The sequence below is a fragment of the Gallinula chloropus genome (genome assembly GCF_964237585.1).
Source record: "Gallinula chloropus genome assembly, chromosome: Z".
Classification (NCBI taxonomy): domain Eukaryota; kingdom Metazoa; phylum Chordata; class Aves; order Gruiformes; family Rallidae; genus Gallinula; species Gallinula chloropus.
In genome coordinates, this window is record NC_140089.1 from 30,440,037 (window position 1) to 30,457,089 (window position 17,053).

At 45.1% G+C, this 17,053-nt stretch overlaps 1 protein-coding gene across 2 annotated transcripts; it reads right to left on the reverse strand.

Moving 5' to 3' along the window:
* Positions 1–1,621: 1,621 nt before the first annotated feature.
* On the reverse strand, positions 1,622–14,962 carry AK3 (adenylate kinase 3). 2 transcript variants are annotated; one of them, XM_084278690.1, is made up of 5 exons: positions 14,809–14,962; positions 10,394–10,513; positions 7,122–7,294; positions 3,499–3,617; positions 1,622–2,158 (listed from the first exon to the last, which is right to left on the reverse strand). In XM_084278690.1, the coding sequence occupies exons 1-5, from the start codon at positions 14,954–14,956 to the stop codon at positions 2,035–2,037; spliced, it is 684 nt and encodes a 227-aa protein (XP_084134816.1). In that variant the 5' UTR covers positions 14,957–14,962; the 3' UTR covers positions 1,622–2,034. The 2 variants fall into 2 exon arrangements, with proteins under 2 accessions (XP_084134816.1, XP_084134817.1); XM_084278691.1 differs by lacking the exon at positions 14,809–14,962 and adding an exon at positions 13,631–13,643.
* Between the last annotated feature and the right edge of the window lie 2,091 nt (positions 14,963–17,053).

Below are 17,053 nucleotides of genomic sequence, written 5' to 3' on the forward strand. Positions count from 1 at the left end.
GAGTTGTTGGCCTTTTGGCAAACGTTATTTACAATGTAAGCAAAGCTGCTTGCAGTGGCAGCTGCTGCCCATACTGTAATTTAGAGTAACAGGAAAACTTTGGAAGTTCTGCAGTGACCATTTCATGGACTCAAATGTGCCCTAATTATTAATAATACTGAAGTTAGATGTGCAAACATAATCCAAGACATGCCAACACCACATCTCTGTAGTAGTTTACTCACTGCAAAAGGCAAGTGGGGACTGCATCAGGAGGGCACAGCTACTTCAGACCTTCCCTAGACTGAGCTCTTTGTTCCTCAAGTTTTGCTGACTCTTCTTGAAATGAACTCATGAAAACCAGTCCAGTTGCTTTTCAAAACTTTATGGTAATACAAAGTTAATAATTTGACCACTGGAAATCCTGGTGTGGGCATCAGCGAGCAGTTGGGTTTTCAAAGATAGTCAAGATCCTCTAACTACAGGTTTAGCAGATTACACTTAATCTGTTCAGGATCTGTTGTGTTACTAATACAGTCTTTCACAGCTGCACCTCTACCAAGTGCATTTACATTACTGAAACCCATTTCCCATGCCTGAAGAGAAGGTCACTGCCTCTAAGGGAACAAACATAAAAATAAGGCACATAGAATCATAGAATGGTCTGGGTTGGAAGGGACCCCAAGGATCATAGAGCTCCAACCCCCCTGCCACAGGCAGGGACACCAACCTCCAGGCCTGGATCTACACAAGGCTGCCCAGGGCCCCATCCAACCTGGCCCTGAACATCTCCAGGGACAGGGAATCTACTTCTCTGGGCAGCCTGTTCCAGCACCTCACCACTCTTTCTGTCAAAAACTTCCCCCTAATATCTTATCTAAACGTTCCCTCCTTTAGCTTTAGTTCTACCCCCTTGTCCTGCCATTATCTGCTCTTTTAAAAAGTTGATTCCCCTCCCGCTTATAAGCTCCCTTCAGGTACAGGGAGGCTGCAATGAGGTCCCCCGCAGCCTTCTCTTCTCCAGGCTGAACAAGCCCAGCTCCCTCAACCTCTCTTTGTAGGGCAGCTGCTCCAGCCCTCTAATCATCCTTGTGGCCTCCTCTGAACCCTCTGCAACAGTTCCACATCCTTCTTGTATTGCAGGCCCCAGATCTGGACACAGGACTCCAGATGGGGCCTGAGGGCAGAGTAGAGAGGGACAGTCACCTCCCTGTCCCTGCTGGCCACCCCTCTTCTGATGGAGCCCGGGATACCATTGGCCTTGCGAGCTGCAAGAGCACACTGCTGGCTCATGTCAAGCTTCTCATCCACCAGATTCCCCAAGTCCTTCTCAGCAGGGCTACTCTCCAGGAGCTCTTCTCCCAGTCTGTACCTATGTCTGGGATTCTTCTGGCCCAAGTGCAAGACCTTACACTGGGCAGTGTTGAACCTCATTAGGTTCCCCCGGGCCCATCTTTCCACCCAAGCAAGTGTTAAGGGCAACTGAAAAAATCAGCCGCTCAGGGTTTGCATGCAAACTAACCACTGCAAGCACTGCTGAAAGAAAGTGAGTGCCTTCCACAAGCTCCACCTCTATGTATGCCCATATTCTGGTCTGAAACAGTTTCTTGTTGAGTGGTGGTCATGGGTCCTTATGGCTTCTACCCGGCCCCAACTAAACACGTTTGAGGAACATGCTTTCATACACTGAGGACCGCTTCACCCTGTGTTTCATGAGTGAGTAAATCAATCCATGTACTTTGTAATTAAACTCTATTCTGAAATGTGTTTCTGTCACCAGTCAATAATTGGAAACAAATATATTCTGAGTAAGAGTCAAGAGTAGCTGCTTTTGTTAAAGTCAGTTACTGTATTATAAAAATTAGATATTTAATTAAAAAAAAATACAGCATTAAAGTGACACCCACAGGCAACACAGTTTCATCATCATGTAAGTTAACAACGTTAGACTTCAATTACTGATCAGTGTGGCAGACTACTTAGAGAAATCCTTGACTGCTGAATCTCATGTAATCAAGTGCAAGCTATGACAGATGAGCAAAGTTAGACCTATTTTCACCTGGGAGTGGCAGCACCTTTCTGGCTCACATCTGGCAACTTGGTTTGGAGGAAAGCATAGATATGTGGCCAGATCTTATTGGTTTCTGTTCCAGAGAATGATTTCAATAACCCTCTTTCCCTAAGAAAGAAAAAGAAGAAAACATTACAGAAGTCAAATTGCTTAATTGTTCCAGGATATCCACCTCACCCTAAGACTGCCCTGGCAAGTGTGTGCCAATATGCGTGTAATTTAACACCAAGGAGAGCCCTATCTCTGGGAACGCAAGCTGGGCATGCATTACTCTCTTCCTCAGTGAGCTGTTGGCCACATCAGTTCACAAAACATAAAGCTGTCCACAGAGTACTTAATAACAAGCTAAGAAGGGTGAAACTAAGCAGCAATGCAGTCATGTAGCAGATGGTATACAGCAGTCACCCAAACAGCTGTGACTAACCCAGGTACTGTAAAGTTACACCTCAAGGATCAAAGAAGGTGCTTCAGAATAACTAAGGGACCCTGGCACAACCAAGTTATTCTGAATTAATTCTAGTGGCTTGTTTTACCTGTAAAGCAATATGTTATCAGTAATTATAATAATGGCTTAGGCCTGTGTCTTACTGGGGTGCCCTGAGGAGTTTTCACTTCAGAAAGCTACCAGAGTCAAGAAAATCACTGTCAATACAGACAGAACTCCTACTTTAAAAATTAACCGCCCCGAAGATGGAGCTTCTAGTCTTCTGCTCAGCAGTTCTGGTAGACCATAAGGGTGGTGGGTATGGAGATACAGGGTGGACAATCATTTCAGAATATTGCCAAAGAGAGTCTTAGTCTAGGCAAGATAAGACTACAAAGCTCTACACAGTGAACTAATATCTGTATATTAGCAACATGCTACTTGCAGCTTTATATTAAGAGAAACTTTGTGTCCAATTCTGGCTTTTAAAAGAACTAAGAATTTATTGTTCCACAATGCAAATGGCAGTATTCCCAAAGAGTATTGCTAGCAGTGCCCATCATAGTCGTGTCCTTCGAAGAGCCACTTTTAAATCCTGATATACAGCTTTTCTATTTCCGTATCACTTCCTGACCGCTTGCCCTCGCTCGGGGGGTTTCTACTTGCACATCCAGAAAATACTGCTCATCTCCCCCCCAAAATTAGATGTTTCTGCTACCCTACTAACCAGAGCTGTTCCTCAGACCAGTACTATACTGTACTGAAAGAAGAACATCACTCTTTGTAAAGCTAGATATGGCTGCAATGAAAGGCTCTTCCCCTAGCCAGGTTTCTGAAGAGGTTCCATCCAACAGTGGAAAACATACTTATTTTGCTGGGCAGGTTTCTTGGTGAGCTGGTGAAAGATACATTGCTATTCATACTGCATTCACTGCTGCAGCACCTCTGTAACTAAAACTTCCCCACTGTGCTAAGGGGGAAGAAGCTTTCAGAATGTGGAAGAAGAGCAGATTTTACTACTTACCGATAATATTCTAGAACAGGTTTTGTTTGGGCATCGTAAGCCTGCAGCCTCTTGGTGACTGTCTCCGGCTTATCATCGTCACGCTGAACAAGCGGCTCTCCGGTAATGTCATCAACACCCTAATTGTGGTTCAAAGCAAACACTGGTGTGTATTTATTTCTGTTTAAGTATGTTTTGTGTGATTTTTCTATTTGAAATATCATCAGTTTCCTGTTAGCCTTCGGCTTATAAAGGTTACTGCCCTTATCTTATCTGGAATATAAGATGTTGACTTTCCAGTAAGAGTTCACCAGTTAAAAATATTTTCCCAGTATCTCAGTATAATATGAACATCAGGTCATAGTAGCTTGACTAATTTGTCCCCTGGAACATTCACTGGGTATGGGAAATACAGACAAAGCATACATATATGAGGGAAACCAGCATCGTTGGTAATATGTTCCTGCATAAGAGGAAACAAGCAGGAGACTAACTGGAGCATTGTTTGACAACACTGAAATGGGGAAATAAGTTAATGGCCCTTCGATTTTATGGCACAAAAATGAAGAGCAACAGCCGTACAGAAAATGGTATAAAAGCCAGCCAAAGTTTTTCTAAGATTCAGTAGACAGGTAGGAACTATGTCAGCTCCTACTTTACTGCACACTTCACCTCAATTTACTGAAGTGCTTTAAGTGATGATGGAGCTTTTAAGCCCTGAAACCAGCAACAACTGTAGAAATTACTGACCACTGGCGTCTCTTACGAGGGACTAGCTGATAGCACGGAAGTTGGCTCCTTCAGTGCACTGAAACACTGTGCATCTAAGGACAGAATATGTCCCACCACAGATGAAAGGGACTCTGGGTTCTTTCCTCCACATTCATTAAATCCTCGGGAATTTTTATTTTACTAAAAGTTAAGTTTAAGCTGACATTTGGAGGGGAAATGAGTAATCTTGCAAGCACACTGCAAATCAGATCACAAAAATGTTTGCATGCTGACAGTCAGTTTCAGAACAATCAGTAACTGTTGGTGTTCAGTAAGCTGCTCTGTTCATGAAGAAAATCTACTCCAGAACATCTGTGTCATATTAAGAGATGCATTTATCGGGTCAAACTTACCTTGTTTGCATAATACAGTCATGTAAAACATTCAAGTGTTTCTAGCATCTGAGCAGGCAGCCATATTACTGCCTATCAAACATAACTATCTATCAAATATTGAGCCTTCCACCTCATATTAACTATAAAGCCATAATCTTTTGGATCTGTTGAGTAAATAAAGATTTTTCAGGTCTATTAGATAATAGAAAAAACTGTCTTTTAGCTGGTCAGCTCCACTCCCTGGTATTTTGGGTTTGCATGGCAAGGTTTTCATTGTGGGAGGAGGCTGCAGGGGTGGCTTCACCAAGAAGCAGCTAGAAGCTTCCCCTGTGTCTGACAGAGCCAATACCAGCCAGTTCAAGGACGGAACCACCACTGACCAAAGCTGAGCCCATCAGCAACAGTGGCAGCACCGCTGGGGTAACATTTAAGAGAAGAAAGAAAAACAAACCAAAACAAAAAAATAAAACCTGAGCTGCATCTTTGGATGTGTTCAAAAAAAGGGTTGATGAGGTACTTAGGGATATGGTTTAGCACAGAATGGGAATGGTTGGACTTGATGATCTTCAAAGGTCTCTTCCAACCTTGTGATTCTGTGATCTTTCTGGGGCCAGAGAAAGGAGAAGATGTGAGAAACTGTAGACACCCAGATCAGTGAAGGAGGGGAAGGAAGAGGTGCTCCAGACACCAGAGCAGAAATTCCCCCTGTAGCCTGTGGAGAAGACCGTGGTGAAGCTGGTGGAGACATATGGAGGAGGCTGTTGACCCCATGAGAAGCCTGTGCTAGAGGAAGCTCCTGGCTGGATCTGTGGCCCCATGGCACAGGTTTGTTGGTGGGACTTGTGACCCTGTGAGAGACCCACACTGGAGCAGTCTGTTCCTGAAGGTCTGCACCTCAAGGAGGAGACCCACACTGGGGCAGTTCATGAGGAACTGCAGCCCACAGAAAGGACTCACGTTGGAGAAGTTCATGGAGGACTGTCTCACGTAAGAGGGACCCCACACTGGTGCAGAGAAGAGCGTGAAGAGTCCTCCCCCTGAGGAGGGAGTGGCAGAGACAACTCATGACAAACTGCTCCCAACCCCCATTCCCCATCCCCCGTGCCACTTAGGGAGAGGAGGCAGAGAAACTGGGAGTAAATTTGAGCCCAGGAAGGAGGGAGGGCTGGAGGGAGTGTTTTAAGATTTGGTTTTATTTCACAGAATCACTAGCTTGGAAAAGACCTTTGAGATCACTGACTCCACCTGTATCTGCCCTGTACTAAACCATATCCCTAAACAATTTCTGTCATTGCTCTGTTCTGTTTTGATTGGGCAATAAATGAGATGAATTTTTTCTAAGTTGAGTCTATTTTTCCCGTGACAGTAATTGCTAAATTATCTCTCCCTGTTCTTATCTCCACCCACGACCCTTTTATTACATCTTTCCCCTGTCCAGCTGAGAAGTGACAGAATGGTTTTGGTGGGCCCAAACCAGCCAGCGTGAACCCACCACACATGGGTTCACTAAAATAGTGCAGTCTACTTGACTGTGTTGTGATATGCCTGCCCGTTAGTGGAAGGCAGAGTGGAGTGCTCCCAACAGCAAAGCTGTTGCAGCCAAAGCACACTCTTTGGTAGGTCTGCTAGTTCTCTGTGGCAGCTGGCCTATGCTCTTCTGCAATTAAAAATAACCATGACTTAAAACACCACATTTTAAACAATAGAAAGGCAGTGTCTCCAGTTGCTCACTTCCAGTGCTCACCTGCTGTTTCAGCTGGCCTCTTTTCCTGCAGCACTGAAGTCCAAAAACTGTAATGCCTGCTCTGCTTCTGGTGTAACTTAACAGAGCTTCCATGTGAAACGTGTGATGCCACAACAGGTAAGTTATTTAGTTAAGGATGAGATACAGCTTAAACTGAGTTGCACTAAGGCTAATCTGAGTTCCTCAAAAATCTTAAGGTAACAGTATACTAACATCTTCAAGGTTACTATTTTTAGGATATCTCAAGACATAACTTCCTTGCTCTGCTGAGCCGCTTCCCTGACTGGCAACTGTGATTTAGCAAAATGGCAACAGTTCCCTTTGAGATACCCGTCCTGGTTCCACACAGGGAAAGCGCTGAGTGGATTCCTCTGACCGAGGATGCTGTGTACTTCCTAGACACAAAGAATGAGTCTGATGGAGGAAAGAAAAAGAAACTACATTTTGGACTGCATGGGCTGCAGACTTGCAGAACAGGCTAAGAGCATGCCCAACTCCTGTGACAGTGTGCAAGACAGAGAGCATTCTAGATCAGTGAACAGCTTTAACGAGAGCTTATGAAACACCACGGTGTTTCATTCTTCTAGGAACACACACACTGTCCATCAGCCTGAGCTTCCACCAGGTCACTAACAGAGGCAGGATGTTACCAGAAAGGTTCTGTGCTCCTCATTGGTGAAATGAGTCTTCTGAGCTACTGTGTTTTGCAACTACATAGGCCAACAATATTGTTCTGTAATTACCAAACGCAGTGCAACATTTATTTAGTGCCAACACCAATGTGTGTTGCTTACCTGCACTTTGGGAGGGCTGAATTCAAGATTGTAGACTCTGCCACTAGCAGGGTGGATCCAGCGTGCTGTGAGCCGACACTTTATGGTCTCAAACGGCACATCCAGGTCAATCACAGTGTCTATCTGACATTCTTTATCCAGGGCTTCTGCCTGAGCAACCGTTCGGGGGAAACCTTTTTAAAGGAAACAACTCCATAAAAATCCAAATGCAGGAACTACCTGGATTCAGTCATTAGTGCAAATAATTGCCAAACAGGGAAAAAAAAAAAAAAAAAGCATTGTCAAACTGTAAAGACTGAAGAGACATCAGATTTTTCTGAGTATTTTTCATTGTATCATGGTATCTTAATTTGTTCAATGCCTCCCACTTTCCATTTCCTCGTTTCAGTTAATCATATTCCCAGAAGTGTTACAAATAAATGCAAAACGATGGGATGCACTAGACACAGTTACATTGAATAAAAACATTGGATACACATTTTGAACAACAAAAGCTACAGACAGTTCACTCAGAGGTCTGGAACAACCCATAAGCATTTATGACAATTCCTACTTCCACATTTGCTTAACTCTGGCTCAAGGAGGTGAGCATTACAAACCTGTTTTCCTCAGTTGCAGTAAGCCAAATGTATCTACCAGAGGTGGTCCAGGATTAGTTTTGCGTGAAAGAGGAGCTTTAGAAAGAGCTCTGGAAAGCCGAGTGCATCAAACTATCCCTGGGGGTGATGACTGTGAGAACACTCAGGCTGAACAGGAATCTGCCTCTTCACTTAAAAGACACTGCATTTTGCCCCAAAAACTCTAGAGCTCCAGTATCATGTCACATGTCATTACTAGAGAAATCTAGTGGAGCTTAAGGAGGGTGGAAAGGGGGCAGAGGATGAAACAGAGAACAAGAAAACCAAGGCTTCCACAAAGAATTTAAAATGAAAAATTGACCACATCAGCAGTCAAAGCTACTGTAGAACACAGTATTGAACAATAGATTCACTGGAATAATACCTCAACCCACAAAGCTCTTTCACAGTCTCATGTTCTTCTGTAATGTGTAGTTTTCATCACACTGTACAAGCAGACTTCTCCATAAAGTCAAGTACTGATAGGTACAAACTTGAGATTGCATAACATTGGTTGACAAGTCCACTGCCTGAGTAGGGAACCAGCCAAAAACTAACCTTACAACAGAAAAAAACCCCAAACTTTATGGTCTTAAAGCTATTGTGGCTTGCCTAGCACATCACAAAAGGAAAGAGTTGATTAACACAGAACAAGCACTTGCTTGTGCATTAAGTCTGGTGCACCTGGTTTGCATCAGTCACCAACTCCCCTCATTCTATTCCTCTGACGTTCGCATTATCTCATAGAAATCCTTCTGAATGTTAAGAGCAGAGGGGTAGCAAGGGCTCCAGCACTGCTGTTCTTCCTTAGTATTGACAAGTGAGTCAGCCACATCTTACTGGTGCAGCTGGAAAAGGAGTTTGCTTTGGGACTGAGTAATGAGAAACTTCAACAAATTAAAGTGGCTTTACAAAAGCTTTTCTTTGAAATTGAGCCAGCACTTGCCACATACACTGTTTTCTCAACACAGAAAAAATAATCTACAAGATGTGATGAATTACAAAGAATCCAGGAGCACAAAGTGCCCTAATTATACAGCACATAAATCTAAGCAGATCCTAACCACACACACAACTCATACTGCCACATCTGCTATGACTCTGGAAGCCACCAACCTATCGTAAAGCAGTGGACATGGTTACTTGGCTAAACGCACACACAAGCAGCAGCTTCACAGCTCTGTTCAGTCTGACCTCGCTGATCCCAGCTGTTTGTTCTGAGTTGCAGCCTCCAAACTAAAGACTTTACGGTTAATGTGTTTCAAGTGAACAGTATTGTTCCTACAGAGCCAATTATGCCAGAGCTCTCCCTACTGTAATTCACTGAGTCTCACTACAAATGCTGATGGCAGACAAAATTTCTGCTCCAAAAGTTTAAGAAGGCAGCATGTTAACTTGTGACAGAAACTGGTTTATTCTTGTACAGTCTCCACATCACCCTGCTGTTACAACTTGCCAGTGTGCCCAGCTATACTGCTACACATCCAGATCCAGCAGGCTGGAGCTGTGTGTGCACAGGACCTGGAGCTAGAGAAAAAAAAAAATCTGCAGATCTTTCCTTTACAGATTATGTCTCATTGGAACGGGTTGCCCAGGGAAGTGGTGGAGTCACCGTCCTTCAGGATGTTCCAGGAAAGGTTGGATAAGGCACTTGGGGACATGGTTTGGTTAGTAACACAGGTAGTAGGGGGCCAGTTGAACTAGATGAACTTGGAAGTCTTTTCCAACCTTAATGATTCTGTGATTGTGCTGCTCACTGTGGGAATTAACTCTTTGTCTTCACTAAGGAGAAACCTAACTGTGAAAATGTACTAGAACCAATTAAAACACAGCACTAAGGAACAGTGTGGATTTTTCAGTCCCTCTAAATAAAAAGTCACACCAACAACTTTTCAGTCTTATCTACTGAGACAGGTTGTGACTAGAACCTGGAAACACGAACATCCAGCATTATCTTTGCTCTGTGCATCCAATGGTGCTCCCACAGGCTGGGCTAACAAGGGCCATTCAGTTCATGAAGACAGGGCAAACGAGTTTTCCTGCTACTGTGAACTGAAGCAATAAGCTTACGCTGCAGAACTGCAGAACAATTCACTGTAGAGAACAGGGCCAAAGAGCAAATGAAAAAGACCTTTTAGAGCACTTAAGCAGTGCTTTTGTTAGTGATTTATTACGCTCTGCACTGCTGCAGTACGTGCTTTCCATACTTAACTTGCTGCTGCATCACACACCTATTTTTCTATTCAAATAACTCATCAAGCCCATTCTTCAGAAGGGTTCTGTTCCCCAAGGACTTTAACCAGAAAAGGCTTTAAAAACAGAAACTTCTCAATGAATATTTGAAAAGGTAAACAAAGAGTAGGAATTACCAGCTTTGAAATTTTACTGGAGTGTTGAACTACCCTTTTCAGCATGAACTAAACATCCCTGTAATGCTCTGGAACAGGGATGCACCCAAAGGATTTTACAGCCAAAGAAACTGGGGCAGACTGACTGCTGAAGGTCTTACAACAAACTGGAAAGAAAGCCTGTCCAGTTACTACAACTCAAGGATGGGTACCAGAGGAGTTACCCATAAAGTGGACAAAGCACTCCAAGCTTTCGAGTGCAGGTTTTCTTTCCATATATATAGTGATAGCAAACTTGTTAACTTACCATCCAATAGCCAGTTGCACTGATTTAGACATTTTAGCTCATCCAGCATTAGTCGTGTCATGATGTCATCTGGAATAAGACGCCCTTGATCAATGTAGGTCTTGGCAAGGATTCCAACTTCTGTGAAAGTAAGAGAACTTGCATTACACCATCTCTGACCTCCATCAAGTGGCAAAAAAAAAAGCCCACAAGCCTGCAATAAATGTGTTTTGACCAGGACAGCATAGACCAGCAAAACTGTAAACAAGACTGACAATATGCTTGTTGAAATTAGAAAACAGATGATCAGTTACAATCTGATCAGGCAAATACGTATCAGATAATTTGATCAGTCTGTAGTTCCATGGCTGGCAACAGGGCACTCGCACACATCTATCTGCACAGCTCCTGAATAATGTCACTAGTACATACTAGGTTCCAAAAACTGGAAGGTAAAAGAGTCTTCACAAGAAGAAACATAACAAGTTCATTAAGACACCAGCCCTCATGTTTCCTGTCAAGAAAGTTATTTTCTCAGTTTAGTGGCTGGTTAATAACTTATGACTTCAGTACAAAAAGAAATGCCTTTGGCATTTAGGAGAGCCATATGCAGTGGGATACACTGGCCAGATATGTATTTTTATGATTTACTAGAGTTACAAGAGGATGTTTATAGCAGCTCTAAACTATGTATGAGAGCACAGAGACACTAGTATTTTCCCGTGGAACCGACTAATCTTAATGCCACTCATTCAGCCTGCTGGCTCACTAAAATGCCATCCATGCACCACAGTTCTGGAAATCACACCACAGTCCTACATGACAGGCAGCACCACGTTGTAGTTTACCCAAATCGTGGGTATAGCCAGGAAGAAAATTAATTTGCCCAGACTGTGTCCTAGTTACAAAATCATCACGTAAGTCATAGAGAATAGCAGCTAGACGGGTTTTATTGTGGATCTGCAGAAGCTTTTACTTGCAGCCAACTCAGATCTAGTTACAGTAAACTAAACAGAAGAGAAAATGGGATGGACTGACATACCAACACAAGTTATAACCACTTAAGAGCAAAAAGCAATGAAAAATGCCAGTCCCATCACTTGGAACGTGAAAAGAACAGAGGCGGCTTGTCAGACAAGGCAGCTGAAAAGCCATAGATGCCCTCAAGTACCGCAAACAGTAGCTCTGGTGTTTTGGGGGCATGGGAGGGAGCAATAAAAGGACAATTTCCCCCTATAGAGTGTTCATGACTATAGTCAGGCTTTGAAAAGCTTGAAGACTATTTACAAATAGGCACCTTAGACTTCAAATAATGCTCACAACATGCAAAATAGTCACACTCAGGTGCTTGATTCCTCTGGCACATCACAAATGGGATACAGGGTGACAGTCTGCCTGGGTACCAAGAGTCTGTGATTTTCCCTACCTCCTTTCTTCACAGTCTGTAAGTCACACCTCATTATTCTGGTGCACTTTGAACTATGTACTGTGCAAAAGTAGGCTGGGAGGAGGAATAAATTACACCTGTTGAGACAGCTGAAGGAGTTCTTGATGCTTGGGTCTGTTACTGATTTACGCTGCAGTGCTGCCCTAGCCACAGTGACCTACGAATATGCACGAGGCAAGGTTGATAGACAGTGGTACAAACATGCTTGGGAAAGACAGATGAGCTTTTGGGCCCAGAGAGGTTTAGAGTACTGCAAGCTGCAAGGTCCTATTATTAGACCAAGAGAGCTGAAAACATGCTGCCTCTCTCCACAAAACTCAGGTTGTTTAGAAGGTCATTATTACAGAAGTAAAAAAACAGGCAGAACTATATCTGAATAGCTGTATGTTAGGACAAAAAGTTTATGTACTAGACCTTAGTTGCTTTGTTGTGTGTGTGTGTCCATGTCCCCTGTTGTGCAATTTTGTGAAGTTTTTCTGGTTTTATTTTGTTCTGTATTTTTTAAAGCTTGGGTCTGAAACCACCACAGGCATAGCAATATTTGGAATTAAAGGCAACACAGGCTTTTTTCCTGTTTAGGTAATAGCAGGTATCCATACCCCATGGTTTTGCAAAAGCCTGGCATGTCCTAACAACATCACAGCCATCAAACTCCTGGCCATATTCAGATGACAGGTTGCCTAGCCCTAGAGAGGTGGTCACAGAGTAGCAGAGCATGCTAGTAACTCTGTATTGCTAAGGATGCTCGCATGTTCAACAGGATTTCTCAACAGACAGATTCATTTTCACAAGACAGCAAATGCCAGAAATGGCACCCTATAATTAATTGTTATTTACATTTAATTTTCCAGGTGCTTCAACTGCCCAACTTGATCTAACATAGTTCCCAAAGAACAGGGAACTGCAGGATATTTCTATTATAATCAAAACTGATGAACTCATTGCCTCGGCCCTTCCTCCTCCAGTGTACTATCTGCTTGGTGTTGACATTAATCCTTTGGAAACCATTTCTGCAATAAGTGATTCACTTTCAATAAAGTCAAAAGACATCACCATCTGGGTTAATTAGTGAATGAAAAACTCTGTAGCAGGTTCTTGTAAAGTTCTACACTAGCTAATTCAGAGCAAACTTTATCATCTCTTACACCTTTCACTGGCTTCTCTCCTGACATACAGGGCTTTAACATGTCTGCTACACCTAAATTTCTTCTCCTTCATATTCAACTGTCCAACCCACCTAGAATGTTTTGATGAATCGCTTTTCTTTCCACTACTTCATGGCTCCATTGTCAAACCAAGTAATGCAGTACTTCTACTTCTCATACACCCTTCAGCTTGATTCTGGTGCTCTTTGATCTTCTTCCAAGGCATATTGAAAGAGCACAAAACCTAAAGTATTTAGTAAATAACATATTTCCTTCATCTTCTGGAACATCTCACTAGTTCTCACTTATACTGAAAGTCCACAACAGCAACAATTTTGGGTTTGTCACCCTCTGTAAATAAAAACTTATACTTGTGCAACCAGACAGACAGAAAAAGCACAAATGTGATCAGATATGCCTGCACAGCTGGTGCTCATTGCTCCCAGCAAATGTTTAACTTGTAGATATCAGCTCTAGTAAAAGTCGGTCAACTTAGCCAAAGTAATTTTCTTACAGAGCAAACAGAATTTGTGGGAAAGAGAGATGTGGAAATCACATCACAGTTGATTTCATAATGGAGATAATATTTCACCTTCAAGCATGCTAATAAGCTTCCAAAACCCAAGACTGCCAGTTACCTCACCGTAACACTGCAGCGATACTTACAAGTGAACGTAGCTCTCTGCATCTTCAGAGTGCTGGAAATAACAATACTCTCACTGTATGGCATGCAACATGATAGGGTTCTTACAAGGTTTTAAACCCCATCGTGAAGAAAAGCAGATGCTGAAGTCAGGAGGGGACCTTTCATCATTGCAAGAATCCACGGGAGAGAGCGGTTGTGGCACCTCAGCTGAGAACCAGAGCTCGAGCTAGGCCTATCTAGCAAGTGTAATTACCACCATTACCTAATACAAGCAGCTCTGCACACAAACAGGGGCCGTGCTGAACCCTCCGCGCGATACAGCAATAATGCTGATTTAACACACACGAGGTGAGTGGCTTGAAAACGAGGTCTGTTATTTTTGGCAAGCACCACCATGGTTATGCCAGCCAGCCCGGGACAAGGCCTTCTAATGTTTTGGTAATTCTAGGTGCCTCTACCCCTAGCCCTTTAACAGGGATCTGATCGCCCAGACGCCCACCTGTTAAAGACTCAAATATATTTTTCCCTTTTGAGGCGTTTCAGCTGGAAGACTATCAGAAACACCTATACAGACACACACACACACACACAAAACCCCCAACAAAACCCCCAAACAAACCAAAAATAAACCCGACCTCTGGGTGCTCAGGAAAAGCACCGAGATGAGGAAACAACCGGGCGTTACAAAACAAGGGGAACGGGATAAACCCCGGATAAACTGCCCCATCCGCGCTCACGAGGAGGATGCCAAGTGACAGCTCTGAGAGGGAGGACCGTCTGCCGGAGGTTATAGGCCCATTTCGATGACCTCTGGCCTCCAGGAAGAGCTGCGAGAAGACGCCCGGCCTCGAGTCGGGGGGGGGCGGGCAAAGGGGGTTGACAGGGGACGGGGAACGACGACTAGGATCCGTCAAACCTCCTCTAGAAGCCGTCTCTCCCCCACCCCCCTCATCCCCGGCGCTCTCACACGGGCCCCGGGGGGGGGTGGGTGGGAGAAGGGGGAAGGACTGGGGCGGGGAAAGACCTTCACCCTCCCGGCGGAACGGAGCTGTGTCACGCGGGAGTTTCCTGTCAGGCTGCGTGGGGAACCACACCCGGGGGGTCGCGGGGGGGAGGGCGGTGGGGACGATCCAGGGTCCACCCTGGATCGTCCCCACCGCCCTCCCCCCCGCGCCCCCCATCATCCCCCCCTTCCCACCTGTCCTCTTCTGCATGTTGTCCCTCAGCAGGTCGCCGCTGGAGAGGTGCTTCATCCCGAAGTGTTTTATAATCCGAGCGGACACGGTGCCTTTGCCGGAGCCCGGCGGCCCCATGATGACGGCTCGTAGCAGCGGCGGCACCACCATGCTGCGGCGGGGTAAGGGCTTGCGCGCCGCTGAGCGCCGGGCGGAGCGCGGCTCGGGAGGAGCACCGCCTTCCCGGGCAGCGCCGCCTCGGCCGACCTCCGCAGCACCGGGGAGGGACGGAGGGAGGATTAGGGGAGGGAGGTGGGAAGCTGAGGCCATTCCTCCCAGGGAAAAACAGCGGCAGCTTTCCTGGCTGTCAGTCAGGGGCAGGAGCGAAGGATGTGTTTTGCCTAACAGCAAAAAAAAAAAGGGGGGGGGGGGGAGGGGGGAGGGAAGATAGATAGAGACATATATATAAAAACAAAATAAAGCCCAAACCTAAAAATAAATTGAGTTTTAGGAAGTAAAGCATCTGTGCTGGTTCAGCCCCAAGCAGCAGCTCAGCAGCACACACCCCTCACTCACTCCAGGAGGAGAAACAGAGCCTCTGTAGGTTGGGGTAAGGACAGTTGACTGACAAAAGCACCATGAAAGGGGAACAATAACAGCCCGTGGCAAATCACACCTGGTGATAACTCAAAGTACTGCACAAGCAAAGACCCACTGCCTCAGCCACACTCAGACTGCCCTGGAGGCACCCCTGAGCACCCCTCCCCAGCCAACCAGCCCCTCTTATGGAGGAGTGATGTCAGGTGGTGTGGGCAACAGCCCGGGCTTACTCAGCTCACCTATGCTGACTGCTTGGGGAGGTTAACTCTGGCCTGGCTAGAATAAGACAGCATCAGAGAGCGTTAAGGCATCATTACCCTTACAGGCCCTGACCAACCTCCCACGACTCTCTGCCCAGAAGCCCCATTTCAGCTGCCCCTGGAGCCCTCAGTCCCTGTCTCAGCCTGTTTCCGTTCTCAATCCTGAACTGTAGTGAAGATTTCCCAGACTGACCTGGGACATCCCTCAGTTTGCTGGCTGCTGGGCTGCTGACACATCCTGTTCTTGTCACTGTCCTGCTCGGGTGCGATGAGGCTGTGGCTGTCCAGTGAAGGTGCTGACTCTGCTGTGATCAGCTCCGAGCTCACACAGATTCGCAAAGAATTGTAGGGGTTGGAAGGGACCTCCAGAGATCATCAAGTCCAACCCCTGCCAAAGCAAGTTCCCTAGCACAAGTCACACAGGTAGGCATCCAGAGGGTCTTGAATATCTCCAGAGAAGGAGACTCCACAACCCCTCTGGGCAGCCTGTCCCAGGGCTCTGTCACCCTCACTGTGAAAAAGTTCTTCCACATGTTGGTGCGGAACTTACTGTGCTCCAACTTGAAGCCATTGCCCCTTGTCCTGTCTCCACAGACAACTGAAAAAAGGCTGGCCATTTCCCCTTGTGTCCCACACTTACGATATTTATAAACATTAATGACATCCCCTCTAAGTCTTCTTTTCTCAAGGCTGAACAGCCCCAGCTCATCCACCCCCATGCAGCCACTCTGCTCTTGCTGGTCCCCAACAAATAATTTCCAACTGCACGGTAGCAGGCAACTGCATTTTTAAAAATCCATGTCTAAGCTTTATTTAAGATTCTTGAATGTGAACTGCTGCAGGTTGGCCTTGTTTTGAGTCATGTTCTTCCAAACGACATTCAGACATCCCTTTCCACTGATACAATTGAGTGATTCTTGGCTACAGCAGAACACAGTATTTTCCCCAAAACAGAAGACAGTACCACTTACTGAGTGTTCACTGCCACGTCCACAGCAGGAGTGAGCCTTCCTGCTATGGGTTCTGGAGATGCCGATAAGTCTCAACCACTGTGAGCTAACAGGGCCAAAGTGAAAAGTGATCTCATAGAAAGCAGAACTAAAGCCAAAACACTACTGAAATTCAGCTATTTTAAAAACTTGTTTAATTTCAAACACGATTTGCAACAGGAAGAAGAAAACATTCAAATAGACATATGGTACTATGAAAATGGGTATATAGCCCAAAACCTGTCCAGTTGACAAAATTAATTGTGTTAGCAGTTAAATATCCTAGCATCAAATGCTTAGTGTGAGTATAAATCTGGTGGATGAGAAGCTCAACATGAGCTAACAATGCATGCTTGCAGCCCAGAAGGCCAACCATACCCTGGGCTGCATCAAAAGGAGCGTAGCCAGCAGGGTGATTC